Raw genomic sequence first — 19,274 nt, forward strand, 5'->3', positions numbered from 1 at the left:
ATTTGCATTGGATGGTGCCGGGACTTGCGGTATTTCTGTATCACTATGGATTCTACATTTCAGTACCAGAAATGTAAAAGGAAAAACTTTAAATTCACAGAAGGTCTCTTCAGAGTGAGTGTCTCGGTTAAGGTATTTTTGGGGTTCTTAAGAGGGAATACATTGGCTTATGGGCCTTAGGGCGGTGTGGTTTTATGCTAGGATCTCTTGTGGTGACCTTTGGGTAAGGATCGTGGTGTTCTTGCAAGGAAAAGTGACAACGTGAGGGTAATTCAGAATGAACTAGGAGACATAGGACAACTTGTTAGTAGTTTGGATAAGCATGGTAATGGATATGATCGGTTCTTTGGGTACCTATGATGTGGTGAGTCTCTACAGGTGTTTTGTGGCAATACACTTGGGTTTGTCGACCTGCATGGTTTGGTTGAGTTAGAGGGATTCAGTTCTAGCTTGGTTATGTGCAAATGGGTTTCGAAGTGTTCTCGATGATTTCTGCCACTATTTGAGATGGATATTATCTACAGGTATGAGGGGTATGTTGCATGTTGTAATTTTCTCCTGGATGGTGTCAAGTGGAAGGTTTCTGACTGATCGGGTATGTATTCTTCTTTTGACTCCAAGTTGATAATCAGATTCTCATGCTTTTCACATGATGGCATGATAGATGCGGTGCGTCCTGTGGGATTGAGATTTGCATGTACAAGGTGTCGGTTTAGTTTTGGAGGGAAGGTTATGAATTTTGGACAGCATGGACAATTTCAGATGTTTAGATGAATGTTATAACTAATTGGTATTTCCTGAGAAGGGTGCACATTTCAGAACGCACACTATGTTCTGACTTCGGATGCTTCATTGGTATTGCGGTACTCGCCTGGTTGATCGACAATTGATATTCAGATTTTGCTTTATGGCAGGAAAGAATTATGGAAGTATTTATCGTGGAATGATTGTGTATGAAGGATATGTCATCCACTTGAGTAGTCGATTTGGGATCAGATATAGCGATTCTGGTATTCTAGGGATTTGGAGATAGGGAGTTCTCAAAGGTAGATTGTTCCTTGGTCGCGGACTGTGAAGGTATACCAAAAGTTAGACAGCTAATAGTATGTGCTATGGTTGGGTTATTGTGGACTTTCTAGGAGTTATTTATCTTATTGTAGGTGACCGGAGTTGATTTGGGGGCCCATTGGTAGGCCCAATGAGGGTGAATATTCTACGCCGAGTCGGATTTGTTGACTCAACACTGTTATTGTTGAGGGGTGTGTCATTTAGTTGGAGTTGAGCATGTTCGTATTCTGATATGTTCTATGTGTTACTCTTTGATGCTACAATGGGTTGTGATCTACTGGTTATTTGCACACTAGATGTGTTTCTATTTGGGCCTTGCGGCGAAATTCGAGCGAGATGGTTATTGGGGTGTTGAATGGTTGATTGCGCCTTGGTTATGGTTTTTTCAGGCTGTGGTATATTGTGTTATTCGCTTCTCCATGGTTATGGTCATGAACTTCGTGTACTTGATTTCAAATTGTGTGTGGTTGTTGATTTTGAGCATTGTGGCTTGAGGTATTTCATATGGATCGGTATTTAAATGTGTCACGCAATGCAGGCGGAGGCATACTGGGTTAGAATCCTTTGGATAGGTTCGTGTGTCTTGGTTCTATTATGTGTAATGGAGTCATAGCATTGCATTTGTGGAGGGACTTGTTGATCTTGCGGGACGGTTCTCTCATTTGAGTCATTTTCCATGTTTGAGTACATTTGAATTATTGCTTATTAGTACATGGAGTGCACGGTTTGTGGCTTTATGTTGTATTGGTGTGGCATGTCAATAAAATAGTTGTGTTGGATGAGATGGGGTCATTGGACCTAGAATGTGTGCTATCGGGATTAAGTAAGGTATGTTTGGATGTGTGATGATGTCACTAGTCAGCTAAGAATTTGCGATATGGTTCTTGTTTGGCGAGAGAGCTCCACGACTTGTTGATTTGATGGTGGTTATGAGTCTTTGTTTGTTTCTTGCATCATTGGAAGTGTACGAAGGTTTAGAACAAGGTTTTAATTGATATGAGGTTTGTTACCGGTACCGAGTTTGTTTTTGAGCAACTATAGTGATCGGAAATTATTGCTACGAGTATGTGAGTTATGTGGTATATCATGTGATTACATATTGAGTTATGGTTATGGCTTGATATAGCTTGTTCAGACATATACAGTGTGTAGATGCGAGCTTCGGGTCATCTAGTGATTCCGGATGTTAGAAATTGGGTTATATTATTTACGGACTAAGGTTAAAGGAATTATCTTCAGTTATGTTGTGTTGTCAGGCTTATAAGGATTATGTTGACGTGGGATCACCTCCGGGTATGAGCATGGTAAGGGTACATAATGAATTGATGGCTTTGGAACGACTTTTGGCATGTTCAAGGATGAATGAATGTTTAAGTAGGGGAGAATGTGACGACCCGACCGGTCGTTTTGAGCAATTTCATTCAGTTCGATGGTTTGAGGGCATGAGAAGCTTCGCATGATATATTATGACTTGCGTGTATCATCGATTTTTGTTTTCGGGTGATTCGGAATTTGATTTGGAAGAATGATTCCCCTTTTAGAAGCTTTTGTTTCCCGGATCGGATTGTTGATGGTTCCTTTAAGTCCTGATGGTGATTTTGGACTTGGGCGTATGCTCGAATTTGCATTTGGATATTTCTAGTAGGTTTCAGCGCTTAGTGGCGTAAGTTGGCAATTTGAAAGCTTGGAATGTTCATAAATTTGAACGGGAGTTAACTTTGTTGATATCGGGTTCAGATTGTGGTTCCAGGGATTCAAATAGCTTCGTTATGTCATTTGGACTTGTGTACAAAATTTGAGGTTATTCAGAGTTGATTTGATATGGTTCGGCACGAGTTTTGGAAATTAAAGCCTCAAAAGTTTGTTAAGTTTGATTTGAGGTGCGATTCGTGGTTTTGATGTAGTTAGCGTGATTTGAGGCCTTGAGTAGGTCCGTACAATGTTTTGGAAATTGTTGGTATATTCGGATGGGGTCCCCAGGGGCTCGGATGAGTTTCAGACGAGTTCAGAACATTTTGGCTATGCTGGTTAGGCAGGGGTTCTGATGTGATCGCACCTGCGGAGCTCTGGGCATAGGTGCGAAGCCACAAAAGCGGCAAAGGGCTCGTAGAAGCGGAAAGTGGAGCTGGGGGAAGTAGTCCGTAGATGATGTGGACTCAACACATCTGCGATGGCGCATATGCGGCAGCTTGGAGCGTATAAGCGAATGGCGCGCAGAAGCGTGGGTTGATATCACACCTGCGATTGCGCAGAAGCGGGACTTTGTCCGCAGGTGTGAATGGAAGGGTCTTCAGTGGTTTCCGTAGAAGCAGGCAAGTTGTCACAGAAGCAGCCTTGAGTTCGCAAATGCGAAATAGCTGGGCATAAGTTATAAATCGAGGGTTTTGTTCATTTTTACACATTTTGTGTTGGGGAACTCAGATTTGGGCGATTATGGAGGCGTTTTTTACCACATGGATTGGGGTAAGTGTTTTCTATTTGGTTTTGATTATATTTTATGAATCTATCTTCATTTTTGGCATTTGATTAATGATTTCAAAGGAGAAATTGGGGGTTTTGTCTAAACTTTTATAAAGTGAATTTTTGAGTTTTGAACATCGATTTAGAGTCTGATTTGAGTGGAATTAGTATGGTTGGACTCATAATTTAATGTGTTGTTGGATTTTGTGAGTTTTGTCAAGTTCCGAGGTGCGGGCTCGGGTTTGACGTTTTGATTTATTTTGGGCTTTTGATTAAAGATTCGGCCTTTATCGATTGATTTTGTTTCCATTAGCATTATTTGATGTTATTGAGTTGCTTTTGGCTAGTTTTAAGTCGTTCGGAGGTCGATACGCGCGGGGTGGCATTTCTAGAGTATTGTTTGGCTTGCTCGGTATTGGATTTGGCTTGTTCGAGGTAAGTAACATATCTAAACTTGGATTTGAGGGTATTTAATCCTGGGATCAATGCTATAAGAGATTTGTTGAGGTGATGCACATGCTAGGTGACGAGCGTGTGGGTGAACACCAGGGGAAATCATGATCCTAGCTGACTATTAGACTGTGACCGGACTTGTTTTTCTATTATATCTTGTCACATCCATGTTCTCTCTATTTGTTTGATTATATGAGCTGTGAACCATGTTAGAAATCATGTTTAGGCCATGTGCTTATTCGGTTGAGACCTAATGAGGCTATTTTTCTTGTTTTGAGTTATTTGCTCTAACTGTATTTATATACTCAGTCATGATTCTTCATTTCCATATCATATCTCAGTCTTTGTTCATCATTCATTGTTACATCATATGTTATCATTGTTTTTGTTGAGTGGTACGAGATTGTGATCCCTTGAGACTTGAGAGATTGATGAGTGAGGTTGGCCTGAGGGCAGTGTTGTGAGTATTATTATGGGATGGGGCAGCATGCCTTATTGGATTTATTATTTTTATGGGATCGGGATATATGCCGTAGCAGGCCTTATTGGCTTTATTATTATTATGGGATCGGGCTACACGCCGCAACATGCCTTATTGGCTTTATATTAACACTTGGGCAGTATCCGCCCCTCCGGAGTCTGACATACCAGTAGTGAATGCAGGTAAAATACATTGTTGAGTGATTGAGTGTGATGAGTGGGAGTTTGAGGCACGCGGACTGAGAACTCTAAGAGTGTGAGTATCTGGGATTATCATCGTGAGATCATTCATTTGACATGCATACTTGACACGTAGACATATAGATGCATTTTTCCTCATGCTACACAGTGTTGTGACATTCATGACTTGACATGCATATTGGCATGTAGGCACAAAGATGTATTTTTCTCGTGCTATCGGATAATGAAATATCTTATCTATTGTTGAAAGTTTGGAAAAATCATAATTTTTCTGATATACTCATATTTTGATGATTTCGGTGAAAGATTGGGGTTTTACTATTATACCTGATGTTGATACCCAATTTTGCCCTCATATTTTTCTCAAATAGTATATATACCTTTCAAAACATCATTTTGCATCATTATTTAGCTTACAAAAATCTATACAAGAGTTTTCTATAATTTTCCATTTAAATTACTTCAATATTTATTCATTTCTCCTTCAAATTATTTTGTGATGACGTAATTATCTAAAATTATTATTTGCACCTATAATACATATTTCAAATACTTTTACTTCATTTTATATAATTACAATAGTATTGTTTTAGCTATTTGCACATTTTTGCAATAATAGCCTATATTTACATTTTTATTGCATTTGTCATTTTATTCAAGGTCAAAATAATATCTTAAATTTTTTATAATTTTCTACTATTGTTTGAAAGTATTAATTTTCATAAATAGCATTTATATATATTTATTTAACTATTTTATTAAATTATTTCCCTTTTAATCTCCTATTTAAAAACTGGCACAATGTTTAGGCTAATTTTCGGACAAATTGTGGCCCAAACACTTAGCCCATTCACCTCAGCAGCCCAATCAAATAACCCTCTAAGTTGACCCGGCCAGAGACCCGTTCACTTGACCTGCCTGTTCCCTATCCGATCTTGGCCGTTGATCTTAAATAATCAACGACCCCTAATAAACTAACCCTTTTTAATTACCCAACCCTCTAACCCTAATCCTCATTTCCCTAAAGACCGCCGCCCCGTTTCCTTCCATCTGTTCTCTCTTCTCCTCTCAAACCCTAGCAGCCGCCTCTTCTAAATCTCCCAACTCCAGTTCTAATATGGAATCTCTCCACAATTTTCCTTCCATATATGCTCAATCTTCGTGTTACTTACACGATTTTTGGTATCACTAAGTACTTGCTTATTTTTGGCAAGTACTAGGCCTGAATCATGTGAGAACAGTCTTCAATCTTTAAGATCTAGACGGTATTCCGTCTATATACATTCATGTCAAGGCGATATGAAGTTGATTCACTAAAACCTTTGGTCGATTCCTTGATTTCTGTCGAATTAGGGTTCGAAATTTTATACTTTTCCTTTTTACTCGCTCCATTACTGATAGCATGTGGTAATTTCTTTCCATATTTATGTTTGATTGATTGTTTTCCTTGTTTGTTCGCTTGATTTCTACAACTATATAAACCCCTCCCCTTTCCCCTTTGAAACAGACTTTTAATCACACGGATTCACTAAAAATCGAAGCTATTACTCTATTGTTCTCTTATTCTCTTGTTTTATACTTTGATTCTTGGCCGGCTAAAAGCCAAGGCTACCGAGATTCAGTTTTCAACTTTTCTTGGTGCGAGCACTGCCCAGGGTTCATTTGAAGCCCTTGGGAACTCTGACGCACTAAAAATCTGGGTTCTTGCTTTTCTTTCTTGTTGTTTGTGTATTCAACTGATAACTGGTAAGTCTCTTGGCTTGACAGTTTCATTCTTCAGTGTTCATATGTTGCATATCCACGCCTCTGAATTTCATGACCTAAATGTGCTCTCAGACCATCTCTATGTTTAAAATTTTACTAGCATTGCACTCGCATTCTGATTTGAACCTCTTTAGCATTTGGCCTTTTAGTTAAAATCTCCAGTTTTTGAGATATGTTATTTGAATATGCTTCACCTGAATAATTTAGACTCTCTCAAGTTCATTTAGCCTAATGTATTGGTACTTGAATTACTATATTACTGTTTGACATGAGTTTACTTTCCTACTCTACTTTGAATTCCTGCAATAACTGCCTCACATCTGCAATGTGTTATAATCTGTAACTTGCTCCCCTGCTATTGTATCACTCAGCATGTCTTTGGCTTACTTAGTTCCATATCCCTTTAGGGATTATTTGAGACTTTAGAGTGTCTATCTTAATCTGTGTTTCCTTACAATATTTGAGATTGTTTGTCTTAGTGATAAATTGGCATGTCTACTTTCTGGTGTTGTGGAGGATATTCAGCATTATTTGGACCCTTAGGCTTTAACCCTTTAAGTTAGTGCCTTACTCAAACTTGTTTGGTATTATGCATATTTGTATGATAATCTTGTAATCTCAGGAAACTTGACTCTCCTCTTTTATCTCAATGTGTTTTCTGCCAATATGTTACTTCTTGCTAAGTGTTAAACCTATAATAGCAACCTGCCTCTCAGTCTTGTTGACCTTCTTAACTAGTATGTTCTGTGTTTTAGACAACTTTGCTATGCCTGCTCTCTAAAATACGAGTGCATCTCTTCAAATTCTCTCCCTTAACCGTTGTTCTCTAACTCTCATTTGTTGCCTATACTATTCTGAATCTATCATTCTTCGCCGGCTGGAAGCCAAGGCCACTAAGACTCTCTCTATTGACCTCCCTAGTGTAAGCACTGCTCGGGGTCCATTTGAGACCCTTGTGAACTATGAAACACTAGGATTTGGAGTTCTTTGTCCACTCTCTTTACTACTAAGACCTTAGGCGTCTCTGACGCTCAGTTCTTTCCTCATTCTATCTACCGAATATGCAAACTGGGTTGTTTAAGTGATTTATGTGTGATTCATTCAATATTTGGGTCATATGATCAATCTGTGGTTGTTTGGTTTGGTTTGAGTTCCTCTATGGCTTCTAGGCTGTGCTGATAAATATAGTCCTATGTTGGGATCTGGGTATGCTATTTGTGAAGAAAGCGGTTGTTGAAGGCCCAGGCAATACTGTGTATCTTTTTTGGGCCTACTATAGGCCTACTGCTATTGCTTGTATAATATGTTGTAATTACATTCATCATTGGGTCTGTAATAATTTTGTAATAAACAATTGGGGGTGTTAGTGAAATCGGGAAATGGGTATACTCTAATGTTTGCATGAAAGGGTAGTAAACATGCCTATAGGGTTCGCATGGTCTACTTGTTATCCAACCTGCTATATATATGCCATTCAATTTCTATGTGCACTGGTAGAAATCATGCCATTAAGAAAATCACACACTCACACAACTTGTTTACTATCAAAGCTTAAGTACTCTATTTATTCCCATGTCTACTACTATGTGTCGCTAGACAACATGCCTATGGGAAATAAATGCCAATAACTGCCTTTCAATTTGCATAACTGCAGCATGTTTTTAGATATCATGCCGATAGGGTCATGCTAGCTTCTGTTCTACTGGTCATTATCTAGATATCATGTCCATATGTTCCTAATTTATTCACTAGATCTATCGCTCGCCTAGAAAGTATGCCTATAGGGACTAAGTGTTATCAAAATCAGTTTTTAAATGCCAATTATTAGAACTTAGCTACAAAATACTTCCATTCACTTAAAAAGCATGCCAATAGGATCAAACACGAGTAATTTTGAGTATTTCCAATAGTTTTCACCCCCCTGTTACGTAGATCACTTAGAGATCATGTCTATAGGTTTTAATAACTTATAATTTGTAACCTCAGCAAACAACTTAGCAGTATCGAATGTTCTTAAACTGTGCAACTGTTTAGAAATCATGTCTATAGGTTTAAAGTGGCACCTTACATTTGAAACTGCCTGAACACTTGAAATCAGATCATATAGAAACCATATCTATAGGGCTTAATAACTTCAATCTGTCTCAATTCTGAACTGTCCGGTGTAGAAACCTGTTTTGTGTGCATTTGTTGCTTAAGAGTGGAGGCTAACTTGAGCCCTTAACTGTCCTTACATGAAGTCCAACTTGTTTTGTATGTCGCCTAGTTTTATCATTTTAAGCAGCTTAAGTAAAGTCTAGAACCACCCTAAATAGAGGTCCAAGGCCTCCTGGACCATAGGTACGGGATGGGCAGTGCACGCATAGGGCACGACTTAGAATTGAATTAGAGTGCTTAAGTAAACAACTTTAACATAGTAATCGGGTAGTAGGAGATGATAGTCTGTGCCCGCTGAACAATATGAGTAATTCCCTACCTCAAGGGAGTTGCGAAGTACTATTTATGTTTCACGGGGTGATCCTTCAGGCTAAAAAATTTAACCCCCCCCCTCTTCTTTATACTTTTAGCCGTTTAATATAGGCTGTCATAGTTATATCCTTGTAATCCTTATTTCGCATTGTGTTATAAATAAATTTCTTTGACCCGTACTCTCTTTGTTTATCTTGCCTAATTATAATCCAAATAATCTTAAGTTCGGCCGGGACACACAGTTGTGGACCTCGAACAGTGCCTAACACCTTCTCTTTGAGGTAATTTGAGCCTTTACCCGTTCTTTGGTAGTGTTGACTAATCAAACAGAGTTATTCGTAAATAGGTGCCCTAACGCACCTTAAAAATCGTTAGGTGTTGACTCTTCTCTTTTAATACCTCCTTTTAAAAGAGTTGTCACACGTTGAAGCCCGGCTTTCGTGAGAAAAATGGGGCGCAACAGCATGGCTACTCTGTTGGGGAAATACTTAGGCTCTTACCATAATGAACTTGGCTTAGGTGGATTATTTTCATTGTTATAACATGCACATCCTTTCCCTTCTCCACCTTTATTTGTTTAAATTTGTTTGAACATGCACATCCCTTCCCCATTATTTGCTAGGACTGCTCTTTATTTGACTACTATATCATGCCTCTCCCATCCCTACTCCCTTACTTGCTTTATTACATTCTCGCATATATTCCACGAACTAACTTCTTCCTTTGTCTTTCTTTCTTATGCTTTTCATGTTTTAACTTATTACCGTATTTGCTGCCTTTAAATATTTATCATGCAAATACTTGGCAACGTGTTATTATCTCTACATAAAGCATGCTCCACATCATACTCCACTCGTACCAATTATCAACATAGCGGCATTTTATGAGTGTCCGCACTCTTCTAGAATTACCTTTTTTAAATCAGAAAGGCTTATTTGCGGTAGACTAGTCGATCAGCGGTGCAGTTGATGGGCCCGTGCCTTTCCCTCTCAAGTTGTCCACTTGAGAGTACCAGTCTAGACCATTCTAGAAACCTTACTCCACCATAAAATGTACATGCATCATGTTAAACCTAGTATGGGTTATGACGTTGTTAACGTAATAGCCCGCTAAGATAAGCCTTGTCCAAAGTCCGACGGGATTTCCACAATCCCAATGGACACTACCATGTTATGTGCATTACTTGGAGAAAATGTGCCAATATGTTGATCATTATTGTGTAAATGTTCGAATCTAAAGGGGGGAAGGGCTAACTTTATTAACTTACAGAAAACGAAGCACGAAGTCCCCAGGTTCGGCATGGTCTAAAACATCCCACCTCTGCTACTTGATTGGTGGAAAAATCTCGCACCTTGCGATGAGAATCATGTGAGAAGGGTCCTTGGGAATTCGCCGTCCTTGCTAGACATCCGACCAAATAGGGTATTGATTGTGGCCGCTACCATGTTCTGGGATGAGGAAAGGGTCATCTTCCGCTTTGGTGACATAGAAATAACTCCTCTCCTAGAAGAAATAGGAGTCTTCGCTAAGCTGCCATGGGATAGTCCAGGGTTATTAGTGCAAGAGAATCACACCCCTCTCAGTTTTCTAAAAATGCTAGGTTTCAAGAAAAATGATGAGTTGCTTTATTTGAAGAAGTCATACATCCCATTTGAATTCCTTTATGAGCATTACGGGCACAGTAAGCCATATCGTCTTCATCATGAGGAACTTGCCATTACCTCTTTAGGTTGGACGCATCGCCAAGTTTATGTATTCATCATTTGCTTCTTGGATCTGTTGATATTTCCAATGAAAGGGGGAAGGATTCACACTCATTTAGCTAGGGTTGCAAGAACTTTAATGGAAGGCATCAAGGGGCAAACCTACACCATCATCCCTATGATCCTAGCTGACCTCTACCGCACTCTAGATTGGTGCAAGCAGGGGTTCAGACATTTTGAAGGTTGTAATCTATTATTGCAAGTCTGGTTATTGGAACACTTTGAGAGGGGAGAATACCGCCAAGAGCTTCTGCGACGACCGTTGAATGACTACATATCTTACCATCACCCAAAGAAAATGACATTCATCCTAGATAGGTTTGCACAACCCGGAGGTGCTGTAAGTTGGGTACATTTCTTCAGCAATCTGACAGACGAGAAGGTACATTGGATGTTTGAGCGGTTTCCCAGCAGCGAGTTCATCATCAGGTCGAGGGATACTACTCATTTGGTATTGATCGGGTTGCGAGGCATTTATCTTTATGCTCCTATAAGGGTAATGAGATAAGCAGGAAGAACACAGGTCATACCTCGGGTTTCCAACATGCTCCAGTACAAGGCAGATTTCAAAGGGGACATCATTCCTTTCATGTTCGAGGTGCAACATATGTGGAACCAGAAGGTCATTGTGGAAAGAGAGACTATCGAGCCAGAGAGGTACCATGCCGGTCATGTGTATTTCTATCTATCATGGTTGGTAGATGATATAGCGGGAGATGTCAAGCCAGGGGTCAATTTGGAAAATAGGATCATTGATGATGCTGCCGAGGCAAAGGTCAAGTATAGAAGGGTTCGCAAAAGGGTTTTTGAGTCTGAAGCTGGACATCTGGAACAACATAAAGTGGACATGGAGGCAATTAATGAATGGAAGGAAATCTCCACTAAGTCCACCGAGAGATTGGAATATTTGGAGAAAGTGTTGATGGAGTTTGAGGGAAAGATGAGGAAGAGGCTTTCAGATTGTCAAAACACGGATGACAATGAAGGAGGGCATCCAGCAAAGGCTTACCTATTGTTGGATATGCACGACCTGGGGAACCTGATTGACGGAGTCAATAGAGCCAAACATGGAGAAGGTCCCTCATGGACCAAATAGATTTAGCAAATGATGTTCTTTACTATTTACTAGCTTAGTTTAGATTTCGATTGTAATAAGGTTAAACGCCATTAGTAACTTCATTATTATTGTTGATTTAGTAAAAGTTTGGCTTGTTTTCACATTAATGAAATGACGCAATATTGGCATCAATTTTCTCCGAGTCTATGTGTCGCTTAGGCCTACCTCGGGCACAATGAGGTCCCTAATTAGGACACGAATTATTGCATGATTTTACAGAACATGTTTAAATACTGCAAGCATTCTTTCAAATATCCCTTACTGACTTGGTTACCTTTGTTTGTTTTTATTTCTTTTGATTATTCCCATTCCCCAAGGTTAGTTCGTGCATACTGGCATCATCTGCATATCACACTAGATCCAGAGGTCCTCCACCTCCTCCTCCACCAAGTGATCTTAAAGGCAGAAGCAAAGGGAAAGGAATAATGGATGATTTGAGCGTTATCAGAAAAGACAATTCTACTATAGCAGAAAACGTTGAAACTTCAGATGGACGATGTATTCCGGCACAGAACGAATTGGTCTTATGCCTGGAGCTACAAGGAGAACTTGAGCAGGTCCGAAACTTGGTAAATCTTTCCCTCACCCTAAACGTCCATGATATCAACCAACAAAATCCAAATGCCCAAAACCAGGCACCACCCAAAAACACGCAGAACCAAAATCCACCATCGAATCCTCCTGCACCACATCAATACACCACAACTCCTTAGAACCACAACCCTCCATCAGTACCCACTCTTCAACAACAACACCATCATCCGACTCAAACCACCACTTATCACACTCCCCAGAATGCGCCACAACCTACTCCTGATCCCCAAAAATCAACCAATGACCACCCTTATGCCCAGATTCCCGGAGTTCACCAAAGCAATCCCATATGTGGAAACTTTACCCTACAACCCACAATAAACCCTATATATACCGAAATCAACCGAGAAGGACCTTCTCATCAAGAACATGGCGGAAGAACTCAAGAAGCTCACTGGCAGAGTCCAGAGTGTCGAAGGTAATAAGGGCATTGGAGGGTTAAATTATGAGGACTTGTGCATTCAACCAGATGTAGACCTGCCGGAGGGTTACAAACCTCCCAAGTTCGAAATGTTCGATGGAACTGGTGATCCGAAGGTACATCTAAGGACATATTGTGACAAACTTGTTGGAGTGGGCAAATATGAACAAATCTATATGAAGCTGTTCATGAGAAGCCTCACAGGAGATGCTTTGTCTTTGTACATCAATCAGAACCTGAAGAAGTGGGTTAACTGGGTGAGCATAGCGTCAGATTTCATGGATAGATTAAGGTTCAACACAGGAAATGCACCTGATGTTTTCTACATTCAAAATCTCAAGAAGAAACCAACATAAACTTTTCGCGAGTATGCTACTCGGTGGAGATCTGAAACTGCAAAGGTAAGGCCAGTGCTTGAAGAAGAACAAATGAATAAGTTCTTCGTCAGAGCTCAAGACCCGTAATACTATGAAAGGCTGATGGTTATTGAAACCCATAAATTCTCTGACATCATCAAGATGGGAGAAAGAATAGAAGAAGGAATTAAGAGTGGAATGGTGACAAATTTTGAAGCACTACAGGACACAAATAAAGCTTTGCAGTCAGGAGGTATCTCTAAGAAGAAAGAAGTGGGTGCTGTAATGGTGGCCCAGGGTCCTAAGTGTCCTCTCACATACCAAACACCTCCGCCTACATACAAGCCCTCACCCCTCAGATACCAATAACTTGCCACCACCTACCACGCCTATAACAGCCAACCCACATATTATCACTCACCACCACCCGCCTGCTAAAATTACCAAAAATCAAGACCAAACTTTGACCGTAGACTATCCAGACAATACACTCCAATCGCTGAACCCATAGACCAATTGTATGAGGGACTAAAGGCTGCTGGTTATGTCACTCCCATTCCCGCCGTTTTAATGGAAAACTCTTCTCAGTGGATTAACCCAAATAAGACATGTGCCTATCACTCAGGCATGAAGGGCCATACCATTGATGAGTGTCGCACTTTGAAGGACAATATTCAGACATTGATCGACACCAAGGTCATACAGGCAGAAAAAGCCGCACCCAATGTTCGTAGCAATCCTCTTCCGGATCACAGAGGTGAGGGAGTGAATGTGATTGAGATCGATGAGGTATGGGATCCGGAAGGGTCAATTGGACTCATTCGAGAGGGGGATGATCCTAAAACATCTCCAGTCACCCTCACGCCCATTGTGGTACAAACCCAAGCACCGCTTGAAGTCGAGGTAACCACACCAGCACCGTTTAAAGTTGAGGTAACCACACTCTTCACTGTGATGGTAGAACCCACGCCATCTTAAAAGTATGATGCTATACCATGGGATTATATTGCTGAAGCGAAAAGGAAAGGAAAAGCAAAAATGGGAGAAACAGGTATAGCACAAGGATTGACCAGAACTGGCAAGGTTTATACACATGAGCACTTGGGAGGAACAATCAAGGAAGCTGCATCTAAGCCGCCTATCATTGAAACTGGACCTGACAGCCTTTGGAGAAAAGTGCAAGCAACAGAATACTCTGTGGTTGACTATTTGAACAAAACTCCCACTCAGATATCTATCTTGTCACTGCTACAAAACTATGAGACACACAGGAATGCCCTGATGAAGGTGCTGAGTAAAGCCTATGTACCCACCAACATCACTAGTAGGGAAATGGCCAACATGGTCGGGCAGGTACTGGAAAGCCAAAAAATCACCTTTCATGAAGACGAGCTGCCACCAGAAGGACTAAGTCACAACAGGGCACTACATATCACAGTGCAATTTGAGGATAAATTCATCGTCAGGGTCCCGATAGATGGGGGTTCAATTCTCAATATATGTCCACTGACCACTCTGAAGAGATTGGGTAAAGGATTGCACGAGATACGAGCAAGAAGCATGAATGGAAAGGCGTTTGATAGATCTCATAGAGCCACAATCAAAGAAATCAACCTCAGCCTACAGATGGGCCCAACCTGGTTTGATGTTGAGTTTCAAGTGCTGGATATATGTGCTACCTACAATCTATTGTTGGGATAGCCCATTGATATATGTCGCTGGGGTAGTGGCCTCTACTCTGCATCAGGCCGTGAAGTTTGAATGGAACCACCAGGTGGTGATCATCCACGGAGACAGAAGTAATCCGATTTATACCAATCTGACTGTTCCGGTCATCGAGAATAGGAAGAAGTTAGGTGGAGAAACATACCATCGCATTGAGTACGTCAATGCAGTTGAAAAGGACAAATGGTGGAGCAACAAGATAGAAAGCATACTACTATGGACAGGGTATGAACCTGGCAAGGGTCTCAGCAAGAACCTCCAAGGGATCACCAAACCGGTACAGCCGAAACATCATGGTACAACTTTCGGACTTGGCTACGAATATACTTGGAAAGAGCGCCGGGATTGGTCGCCACTATGGCGCGGTCCTTATTATCCGCTGGAACAATGGGTACCACATTTGCACCAGAAATTTCATCAAGCTGACATGATATGGAAGTCTGAGGAAGATGAAGCCTTCGCTGGCATAAGGAAGCTATTTCTGGAGGACGAAGACATGGATTGCAGTGCGATAGTTGAGGAGGAGGAGGAGGAAGACCTTACCATTCAGACCGTTGAAATAGGAGCTGCTCTCAAGAATTGGACTGTTTCACCATCCCGGGCCCGTCGAGTTCCTGGATAGCCTGGCAATTAGCATCAATTATTTTAAAGTAATCGTTTGACCATCTAAGACATTTTCAGTATTTTGTTTTGAACGTATTTTATTTTGAAATAATTGCTAGAGTCATCGAGCCGTACTTGTTGACGTTTTTCAAATTTTATTAATGCATTGCTATTTTTAGTATTTATTGTTATTCTTTACATTTTTTCTCTCTATAGCATTATTATTGCCTATGCCGATAAACCTACGACTGTGATATGTAATGAGGCAATACGACATAAAGATAATGATTCAGAGGATCTGGAAGACGACATAATACCTAAGAAAATTGTTAGAGAAGTGGAAAACTTTGAAAACAAGCCTAAGTTTAATTAGGACGAGACTGAGACAGTTAACTTAGGGGACTCCAAAATGGGCAAGGAAACACGTGTAAGAATTCACCTATCACCATCAGAGAAGGAAGAGTATGTATGATTCCTAAAAGAGTATGCAGATATCTTTGCATGGTCCTACAATGATATGACTAGTTTGAGCACATCCATAGTGGCTCACAAGCTACCTACCAATCCCATGTGTCCACCAGTAAAACAGAAGCTCATAAAATTCAAGCCAGATATGAGTTTGAAGATAAAAGAGGAGGTCACCAAGCAAATCAAAGCCAAGGTTCTTAGAGTGGTTGAATATCTGACTTGTTTGGCCAACATTGTGCCGGTTCCGAAGAAAGATGGGAAAGTCAGAGTGTGTGTTGATTACTGAGATTTAAACAGGGCGAGCCCCAAAGATGATTTCTCATTGCCCAATATACACATACTGATTGACAACTGTGCCAAGCATGAACTCCAGTCCTTTGTGGATTGCTTCGCGGGGTATCATCAGATCTCGATGGATGAAGAGGATGCCAAAAAGAAAGCCTTTATCATACCATGGGGAATATACTGCTATAAAATGATGCCATTTGGTTTGAAGAATACTGGAGCCAGTTACATGAGAGCCATGACAACCATTTTCCATGACATGATACACAGGGAAATAGAGGTGTACGTGGATGATGTCATCATCAAATCCAGAAGAAGCATAGATTATATAGCAGACTTGAGGAAATTCTTTGATCAGCTTCGAAGGTACAATCTAAAATTGAATCCTGCAAAGTATGCCTTCGGAGTCCCTGCCAGAAAATTGCTAGGATTCATTGTCAGTCATAAAGGGATTGAATTGGACCCGTCAAAGATCAAAGCTATCTAGGACTTGCCACCACCGAAGAATAAGAAAGATGTGATGAGCTTCTTAGGGCGTCTCAACAACATCAACCATTTCATAGCACAATCAACCGTGATCTGTGAACCGATCTTCAAAATGCTGAAGAAAGATGCTGCAACAAGATGGACTGAAGAATGTCAGAAAATCTTTGACAAAATCAAGCAGTATTTGTCTAAACCACCTGTTCTGGTCCCACCAGAACCAGGAAGACCTTTGCTTCTTTGTTTGTCCATACTAGATGGGGCTTGTGGTTGTGTTCTGGGACAACATGATGAGACTAGAAGAAAGGAGCATGCAATATATTATTTCTGTGCATACACCGCATATCTCATATCAAGGATAGATCCGCTGAAGTACAACATTCAGAAACCCATGCCTACGGGAATGTTAGCAAAATGGCAGATATTGCTGAGTGAATTCGGCATCATCTATGTAACTCATAAGGTGGTCAAAGGGCAAGCGTTGGCAGATCATTTGGCAAAATATCCTGTAGACGGAAAATACGAACCATTGAAAACGTATTTCCCCGACGAAGAAGTATCATTCATAGGAGAAGATATCACTGAAGCATATGATGGTTGGAGAATGTTCTTCGACGGAGCTGCAAACTTCAAAGGAGTGGGTATCGGAGCTGTCTTAGTATCAGAGACTGGCCAACACTATTTGGTATCTGCAAAACTCAGGTTTCCATGTACTAACAATATGGCAGAATATGAGGCTTGCATCTTGGGACTCAGGTTGGCCATTGACATGAATGCTTAGGAGTTGCTGGTGATTGGAGATTCTGATCTTTAGGTGCATCAGGTTTTAGGAGAATGGGCTACCAAGAACACCAAAATATTACCATATATGTATTGTGTACAAGAGCTGATCAAGAGTTTCACGAAGATAGAGTTCAAACATGTTCCGAGGATTCAAAATGAGTTCGCAGATGCATTAGCCACTTTATCTTCCATGATACAACACCCAGACAAGAACTTCATCGATCCTATCCGAATAGGAATTCATAAACAACCGGCTTATTGTGCTCATGTTTAAGAAGAAAGTGACGGGAATCCTTGGTTCCACGACATCAAAGAATACTTGGCAAAGGGAGAGTATCCGCAATACGCAACTCATACTCAGAAACGCACACTCCGAAGGTTAGCCAACCATTTCTTTCAAAGCGGAGGAATTTTGTACAGAAGGACTTTAGACCTGGGATTATTACGGCGTGTCGACGCTAAGGAAGCATCCAAATTGCTCGAGGAAATACATGCCGGAACCTGCGGACCGCACATGAATGGCTTTGTCTTTGCCAAGAAAATACTAAGAGCAGGATTTTTCTGGATGACTATGGAAACAGACTGCATCAAGTATGTCCAGAAGTGTCACCAGTGCCAGATACATGTTGATATAATACGAGTGCCACCCAATGAACTCAATGCAACAAGTGCACCCTGGCCTTTCTCCGCTTGGGGCATGGATGTCATCGGTCCAATCGAACCCGCTGCTTCAAATGGGCATACATTCATTCAAGAAGTTCATCACAGATTTTGTTCGGGATCGCATTGTTTGTCGGTTTGGAGTGCCAGAGTCAATCATCACCGACAATGCCGCCAATCTCAACAGTGATTTAATGAAGGCCATGTGTGAACCTTTCAAGATCAAGCATAAGAATTCCACAACATACAGGTCGTAGATGAATGGAGCTGTAGAAGCCGCCAACAAAAACATCAAGAAAATACTAAGGAAAATTTTAGACAATTACAAATAATGGCATGAGAAGTTGCCCTTTACTTTGCTCGGGTATCGTACCACGGTTCGCACATCGACTGGGGAAACTCCTTACCTGCTGGTCTATGGTACGGAAGCGATTATCCCTGCCAAAGTAGAAATCCCTTCTCTAAGAAACATACAAGAAGCTGAGCTCAGCAACACAGAATGGGTACAGAGCGGATATGAACAACTGGCTCTCATCGATGGAAAAAAATGAATGCGGTATGTCACGGTCAAATCTACCAGAATAGAATGGCAAGAGCTTTCAACAAAAAGGTTAGACCAAGACAATTCACATCGGCACAGTTAGTACTAAAGCGGATCTTCCCACATCAGGACGAAGCCAAGGGGAAGTTCTCAACAAACTGGCAAGGTCCCTACATGGTTCATCGAGTACTAATAGGATGAGCACTCATACTTGCAGAAATGGACGGAGAGATTTGGCCAAAACTTATCAACTCGGATGCAGTCAAGAGATACTATGTTTTGGATTGTTTACATGTCTTCACTTGATGTAACTAAACTACACTTGACCTGATTCCCATTTAACAGGGGATACGTAGGCAACCCTGTGGGTTTAGTCACATCTTAATAAAATCTTCCTTTTCCCCATGATCAAAAACTGGGGCAAGATCGCAAGTTCAGCCAACTTCGTTATATGTGGAACAACCAAAAGCATTGTTAGAAGTATACATTTAAAGTGGCGGACCCTCAAAATTCTAAGGCAAGGAGGTCGCAATGTCTCTAAAATGTGTCACAGTCACCAGTTCATCTAAATTAGTCGCAT

At 40.8% G+C, this 19,274-nt stretch overlaps 2 protein-coding genes across 2 annotated transcripts; both read left to right on the forward strand.

The window, feature by feature from the left end:
• Positions 1–12,738: 12,738 nt before the first annotated feature.
• On the forward strand, positions 12,739–13,146 carry LOC138909972 (uncharacterized). Its single transcript, XM_070201190.1, has one exon. The coding sequence runs from the start codon at positions 12,739–12,741 to the stop codon at positions 13,144–13,146; it is 408 nt and encodes a 135-aa protein (XP_070057291.1).
• Positions 13,147–16,825: 3,679 nt separating this feature from the next.
• Positions 16,826–17,491, forward strand: LOC138909979 (uncharacterized). Its single transcript, XM_070201198.1, has one exon. The coding sequence runs from the start codon at positions 16,826–16,828 to the stop codon at positions 17,489–17,491; it is 666 nt and encodes a 221-aa protein (XP_070057299.1).
• The last annotated feature ends 1,783 nt before the right edge of the window (positions 17,492–19,274 follow it).

This window comes from Nicotiana tomentosiformis, chromosome 1 (genome assembly GCF_000390325.3).
Source record: "Nicotiana tomentosiformis chromosome 1, ASM39032v3, whole genome shotgun sequence".
Taxonomy (NCBI): Eukaryota; Viridiplantae; Streptophyta; class Magnoliopsida; order Solanales; family Solanaceae; genus Nicotiana; species Nicotiana tomentosiformis.

Bases quoted from the DNA above. Each gene is read 5' to 3' on its own strand.
- LOC138909972 (XM_070201190.1), top strand. From the start codon at position 12,739: ATGGCGGAAGAACTCAAGAAGCTCACTGGCAGAGTCCAGAGTGTCGAA.
- LOC138909979 (XM_070201198.1), top strand. From the start codon at position 16,826: ATGCTGAAGAAAGATGCTGCAACAAGATGGACTGAAGAATGTCAGAAA.